Here is a 7530-nt window from a genome sequence, read left to right on the forward strand (position 1 = left end):
CTCCTGCCTCTGCCTGGCCCTCCTCCACAAGTCAGCCAGTGGGCTGAGCCAGTCTCTGCACACCCTGAACGCCACTCAGGTTCCCAGTGTCCGGATTTCTCACCACACCTGCCTCCTGGCCCCTCACAGCTTCACAACACAACTGCTGCCCTGCCTGGAACGTTCTCCCCAAGCCCTGGCTCAAAGCAGATCCAGCGCCTGATATTGTTGTTGTTGTTTAGTCACTCAGTTGTGTCCTACTCTCTGTGACCCCATGGACTGTAGCCCACCAGGCTCCTCTGTCCACAGGATTTCTCAGGCAAGAATACTGGAATGGGTTGCCATCTCCTCCTCTAGAGGATCTTCCCAATCCAAGGATGGAACTCGTTGACTCCTGCGTTGACAAATGGATTCTTCACCACTGAGCCACCAAGGAAGCCCAATGCCTGATACACCCTCCCACAATCCCCTGCGCTCTCCCCTCTCAGCCTGGCCACAGCAACCCCATGTCTGTCGTACCCAAAAGGCTGAGCTCAGGGTCAGCCGGGCCCCTCAGAGTGCTCACACTGCTTCCCTGGCATCTGGCTGAGGCCTAGCTCACATCTGCATTAAGAGACTTTGAATGCCATGGTCAGATGGGGGTGGGGGTGGAGTACGCAAGCTGGGACACAGAAAGGAGCATGCCCAGGTGGGACACCCCGGATCTCTCTTCCTGAGCCCAACAGGATCCGCCAGTGTCTTCATCTCCATGGCTCCCACCCATCCCTTCCTGGGACCCCTGCCCCAGAGCTGGTGGTCCCTGTGGTCTCTTCTCTACCTGTGGCCACAGAATCTGGTCAAACCCTCCCTAAGAATGAGCTCGCGACTGGGCTTTCAAGACAGCTTCCCTGTGTGTCCTCAGGCAAGGGGCCTCAGGGCCCTTCTCTGTGAAGCCGGACGACGGAAATGGCGATTTCAGCATCACCCCGGATCAGGCTGCGGGCACATGTGTGCTCTCCCAAGACTGTCATTTGTCACATGCTTCTCTTTCCTCCCCGCCACTAGAAGGAATCTTCAGTTCCTCCAGCCGGCCACAATGGGCATCGCTGCCTCAGGGTCTGCACAAGCAACCCCTCTCTGCTGTGAAGCAGAGTTCCCATTCCCCAACACAGCCCCAAGCACCTGTCAGTCTGAGCTCACACATCACCTCCTGTCAGAGAAGTTCTGCAAGACTCCCTTCACCACCACCACACACACTTTCATCCGGGGAGGGCCATGCCTCTGTGTCTCCCCCTTGGTCCCCACCCAAGGGTCCCCCCGCACTGACCGCCAGCACTAACAGGAGCATCAAGAGGGAAGGCGACAGGGCTTTCCTGGTGGCGCAGTGGTGAAGAACTCGCCTGCCAATGCAGGGGACACGGGTTCGATCCCTGGTCCAGGAAGATCTCACATGCTGCGGGGCAGCTAAGCCCGTGTACCACAACTATTGAGCCTGTGCTCCAGAAACTGCAAGTACAACTACTGATGCCTGAGTGAGGCAACTACTGAAGCCCACACACCCTAGAGCTCGTGCTACACGAGAGAGGCCATGATGAGAAGCCGGGGCACCACAACTAGAGAGCAGCCCTGCCTGCTGCAACTAGAGAAAAGCCCTCGCAGCAATGAAGACTCAGCACAGCCAAGAAGAAATAAATCATTTAATTACATTAAAAAACAGAGGAAAGGCGACAGGTGGTGGCAGCAGCCCTGGTCCTACTCACCGCTGTGCCCCAGCCTGGGACCAGCTTGTGGCAGGCAGCCCAGTGCTCCCTGGACCACTGTTGGGTGACAGTCACTGGGGAGGTGATGGGAGAGCCCTCCTGCCACGACAAAGCCTGTGACCTTCCAGTGCAGGAAGCCAGCCAACCTATTCTCCCAGCAAGCTATGCCAAAGCCACTGGGATGGCACCACATGGCAAGGGCCTGCAGTGTGCCTGGCACTGTTCTACAGGCTATACATGTATTGAATAGCACGGTCTTCACAGCAACTGACAAAGGCAGTACTATTATTATTTTCACTGTCCAGACAGGAAGCACAGCTGTGAGTGGCACTCCCTCCCCAGGGGCCAGCCAGCCAGTAAGCTATAGCGCCAGGGTTTGAACCTGGGCAGTATTAGCTCTCAGCCCTCACAAACCAGGGCAGAGGTTTTCCCAGAGTAGGCAGAGGCCAAAAGCATCAGCATGACCTGGAAACTCATTGAAAACGCAGATTCTCACCACCCTCGTCCACCAACCCAGTGAATGTGCAACAGAAACCCAATGCGCCAAGCCCTATGTGACTCGGATCCCACTGACATCTCACAATCCAGGCTCTGTCACTGGCCTTCCTGGCACAGCTGACTGGACACTTGAACCCAGAGGAGGCAACCAATTGGCTTGCCACTGGACCAATCTGTTGCCGTCTCTCACTAGTGTCACACCCTCCTGCAGATCGATTGGGTGAATGAAAATGAGAGGGCGGGACTAGGGTCAGCTGAGCTGTGGAGCCTGAGGTCTGAACCTGCCTGGATGCCCATCCCAGCTCTGGCACCCACCAGAAAGGCAGGTGGTTAAACCTCAGTTTCCCCATCTGTAAAATGGGGATATATCAGCTGCCTCCCCAGAGTGGGGGTGTTTAACACAGCCTGTGGTGACGCTGGCACCCCAAGTGCTGAACCAGCTGTGGCTGACATTCCAGGTCAGTAGGGAAGACTCTGGGGGGCTCTGGAGAGAAGAGAGGTCCCACCTCCAATGGCCCTTTTCACCCTTTCCAGCCTCTGACCTGAGATGCTTTTACAAGGAAGCTAGGTGGGTTTCATGCTGGGAGACATGCCCATGTCATATCAGACTTGTGTAGGAAGAACAGAGGTGGGGGACAGAAAAAAAGTCTACATGTGGGCCATTCTATATGCAACAGGCCAGGTCTCTCCCTAAAGTCAGTGCTGTAATTCAAAAAGAAATAGTGGGAAAACAAGATTAAGAAGTGGCGAGAATGCTGCTCGCATGAAAAGAGTAGACAGGACAATGAAAGGCAGCATGGCATTGATCCCAGCAGTTGTAGAACCAGCCAGGGAAGATATCTGGAGTACAACTGACAACATGGGTATGGACTGGGGTAAGGGAACATGCAGAAATGATGACTTCTCTTGGGTGTGGTTCTGTGAGTGCAAGAGGATGTCCTTATTGCAAAGGGAGTACACCAAAGCCTTTCAGGCTGACGTGTCACAGTGTCTGCTATTGATTTTGAAAGTGTCCAGCAAGAACATGTCATCTACGATAGAGCAAAAAATGTGGCACCTGGCAGCCTAGTCACAGCTGATGCTCGGGGTGGGTGGAGGTGTTCCATGAACCGTGCTTCAACTTCCCTGCCCACTGGGAAAAGGGGAATGCAGACCCAAATGGCCTCCTAGGACACCTCGGAAGCCCCTGGCTCCCACGAGGCACAGCCACCATGCTCATTTCCTGTCTGGGCTGCCAGCCGCCCCACCATACCTGTTTTTGAGAAGATGAGCTGCAGGATGAGAGGCCGCCGAGTGACGATTCCTGAACCTCGGGGAAGGAAGTCCCTGTGGGAGGGGAAATGGACAGAAATTACTCACGACGCCGGCTAGCAGGGGGCAGGAAGTATGACCACACACGGTGGAGCAATCCCCTCTTGCAATCGGCGTGACTTCAGCAAAGACATCAACCCTAGCAGGGCACCAGGGAATGCTCTGGCCTTGGAGGGTCCTAAGGCCATGGAGAGATAGGGGAGGGACTGGATTGAAGGCTGGTGACAAAGGGAACTCTTTCCCTTCGGCTGGCTATGTGCCAGCCCCAGCACACTCAGAAGCCCCCTTTCCTGACAAATGTTTGGACCATCTCCCCCAGACTCAAAAGAGATCAGTACATTTTTTTTTTTGTAGTTTTTTTCCTTTATTTATTTATAATTGAAGGATAATTACAATATTGTGTTGGTTTCTGCCATATATCAACAATTCTGACCTACATGTTTTAACGTAATATAATGCCATACATATGATATAAAGACTAAAATAAAAGGAAAGTTATCTAATGACAAAATACAACGTGTTTCGGGACTTCCCTGGTGATCCAGGGGTTAAGACCTTGCCTTCCAACACAGGAGGTGCAAGTGTGATCCCTGTTCAGCCAGCTAAGATCCCCACCTGCCTCACAGCCAAAAAACCAAAACATAAAACAGAATATTGTCTTTGCTGTACACCTGAAACTAACACAACATTGTAAATCAACTATACTCCAACAAAAAAAATTTTAAAACACCAGAATGTTTTAACAAATTAAAAAAAAAAAAAAAAAAAAGACTTAAAAAAAAATTACAATGCGTTTCATGTCCCCGACAGACAAATTGAAAGAGGTGGGAAGTGGATCACTGGTTGTCTCGGGGATGAGAAACAGTGGTGAGCTTTCTGGGGGACGGAAATGTTCTAAAACTGGGCTGTGGTACTGTTTACTAATACTTACTGTAAGTTTCTTAAAAAAATCACTGCATTTAAAATGGGTGAATCCTATCATGTAAATGATCCCTCAATAAAGTAATTTGTTTTTTAAAAATATGCTATGGATTTTACTATGGAAAAATTCAGGCATTACCTGCACTTACACCTGGTTTCACGTAGGGTGGGAATACTGGAAACCACCCTGAACCTTTGAGAAAGGCAACTGAGACCTCCCTGGTGGCCCAGTGGCTAAGACTCCGTGCTCCCAGTGCAAGGGGCCTGGTTTGATCCCTGCTCAGGGAACTAGATCCCACATGTTGCAAGCGAGAGAGTACATACCAAAACTAAAGAGCCTGCGTGTTACAACTACCCGTGTTACAACCCGGCACGGCCAAATAAATATATATATGTATTTTTTAAATAAAGGCAATGGAAAGAGCAGGAGATCCAGGTGGGCAAAGGAGCAGAAGCAACATTTTCAGAGGTCACTAAGGGCATGCAAAGGATTGTTTCGTGTAAAATGGAGAAAGGCTCTAGGCTCAGGGAATTCTAAACAAGTTTGCACCCAGGTAAACATTTGGATTCTAAAGGAGATCAGCCCTGGGTGTTCACTGGAAGGAATGATGCTAAAGCTGAAACTCTAATACTTTGGCCACCTCATGCAAAGACTTGACTCATTGGAAAAGGCCCTGATGCTGGGAATTGGAGGCAGGGGGAGAAGGGGACGACAAAGGATGAGATTGGCTGGATGGCATCACCGACTTGATGCACATGAGTTTTAAACTCCAGGAGTTAGTGATGGACAAGGAGGCCTGGTGTGCTGTGATTCATGGGGCTGCAAAGAGTCGGACACAACTGAGCGACTGAACTGAACTGAAACATTTGGATTACCTAAAATTTGTGCAGAACTCTAGGCAAACATCCTTGGTGCCACCCAGCTCCCCAGTACTGTGACAGACGACGTCTCAGAAGCACCCCAGCACCTCTGTCCGGACAGAGCCCCAGAGGAGGGCGTTAGTTCTCAGCACAGGCTCAGAACCTGTTCACTCAGCGGGCGGAGGAAGGGAGGAAGCATATCCTGCCACACGCCATGCACTGTGAGGTTTGAGCCCCATCGGACTGTGGGTGGGGTCACCACACTCAGGCAGGGCCTCCTCTGGCTGGACACAGGGATCTGGCAGTGACCACATGGCAGGGGGGCCTTGGAGATGAGGGACCCTGCACAGGCAGGTTGGCTCTGGAGGCCCTATGGGGGTACTAGTACTACTGGCAAGCAGCAGAGCAGGGCTGGAATAGGATGAATAGACAGGCCCAGAGAGGGGTGCGTGAGGTGATGCTGGAGGTCACAATGAGAGGTCATCATTCTTAGAGCAAAGCTACCTGATGGGGTTTAGGGACAGTCAAGGTTTTGTTTCTTTTCTTTTGGCCACAGCACACAGCATGCAGGATCTTACTTCCCCAACTAGGAATTGAACCCTGCAACCCCTGCAGTGGGAGCTCAGAGTCTTAACCACTGGACTGCCAGGGAATTCCCTACCTCATTTGCTTTTAAAGGTATGTGCCCCTCTGGCCACTTCTATAAAGAATTGATGCTTTTGAACTGTGGTGCTGGAGAAGACTCTTGAGGGTCCCTTGGACTGCAAGGAGGGCAAACCAGTCCATCCTGAATATTCATTAGAAGCACTGACGCTGAAACTGAAGCTCCAGTACTTTGGCCACCTGATGCAAAAAGCTGACTCACTGGAAAAGACCCTGATGCTGCTGCTGCTGCTAAGTCGCTTCAGTCATGTTCGACTCAGTGCGACTCCACAGATGGCAGCCTACCAGGCTCCCCTGTCCCTGGGATTCTCCAGGCAAGAGTACTGGAGTGGGTTGCCATTGTCTTCTCCTGATGCTGGGAAAGATTAAAGGCAAAAGTAGAAGGGGGCAGCAGAAGGTGAGATGGTTGGGTGGCATCACCGACTCAACGGACGTGAGCAAACCCCAGGAGATAGTGGAGGACAGAGGAGCCTGGTGTGCTGCAGTCCATGAGGTCACAAAGAGTCAGATGTGACTTGGTGACCGAACAACTGACAGCTTCAAGAGGGAGGGTGGGAGTGGAGAGGCAGGTGGGAGGTGACTGCATTGGTCAAGGTGAGTGATGATAAGGACTGGTTTAGGAGACAGGGGACCCAGAAGGCATTCAACAGACACTGGACAGAATCCAGAGGAGCTGAGGAGCCAGCCAGCCATGACCAGGGGGACAGGCTGGATGGAGAAGAATCGTGGAGGAAGAGGAGAACGTCCCAAGGACATAAACGAGTCACTGGAGGATGAAGCCCGCAGCCCCTGGGAGCACATTCAAAATCCTCCACACCTTGCACGCTACCCATGGAGCCGCACTCCAGAGGACAAAGAATGTGTGGGCCACCCCGGCCCTGCTCGGAGCACGTCACGCCCGCTTCATGCAGTGTAACCGTCTGAATGTGACTCCCATCCTCCCGTTTGGCAGATAAGGAGAGTGAGGATCAGTGAGGATTTGCAACCTGGCCAAGGTCACCAGCTTGTTCACTCAAGTATTACTCACACCAACCGAGCAGTGGAGATGCTGGGGACAAAGAAGACACACCACGGGGGTAAGAGGGCAGGGAGCAAACGAGACAGCAGCAGCGTGTGAACGGAGTCCCCAGGGTCCCGTGGGCGGGCTCCCCCACGCCGTTGTGTTTGACTGGAGCCGGCTCCTGTTCCTTGCTGACTGGTATGCCGCTGCATGGATGGACCGGTCTGTTCATCCACTAACTGACTGATGCAGATTTGTTGTCGTTGTTATAGTCACTCAGTTGTGTCCAACTCTTTGCGACCCCATGGACTGTAGCCTGTCAGGCTCCTCTGTCCATGCGATTCTCCATATAAGAATACTGGACTGGAATGCCATTTCCTTCTCCAGGGGACCTTCCCCATCCAGGGATCGGACTCATGTCTCCTGCTTGGCAGGCGGATTCTTTACCACTGAGCCACCCGGGAAGCCCCTGCAGGAGCGGACCACAGTCTGATCATCCACTCACTAGCTGATGTGGCTTTGGGGGTCTTCTTCCAGCTTGGGGCCATTACAAAGTAA

General features: G+C 52.4%; 1 protein-coding gene across 1 annotated transcript in view; it reads right to left on the bottom strand.

Annotated features, from left to right (window-relative positions):
- Positions 1 to 7530, bottom strand: part of DNM2 (dynamin 2) — an 86742-nt gene that overhangs the window by 56095 nt on the left and 23117 nt on the right. The window contains exon 2 of the mRNA XM_010828498.1: positions 3469 to 3570. Coding sequence (XP_010826800.1) covers positions 3469 to 3570 — 102 coding nt within the window. The remainder of the gene's footprint in view (positions 1 to 3468; positions 3571 to 7530) is intronic.

The sequence above is a fragment of the Bison bison genome, unplaced genomic scaffold, assembly GCF_000754665.1.
Source record: "Bison bison bison isolate TAMUID 2011002044 unplaced genomic scaffold, Bison_UMD1.0 scf7180017864492, whole genome shotgun sequence".
Taxonomy (NCBI): domain Eukaryota; kingdom Metazoa; phylum Chordata; class Mammalia; order Artiodactyla; family Bovidae; genus Bison; species Bison bison.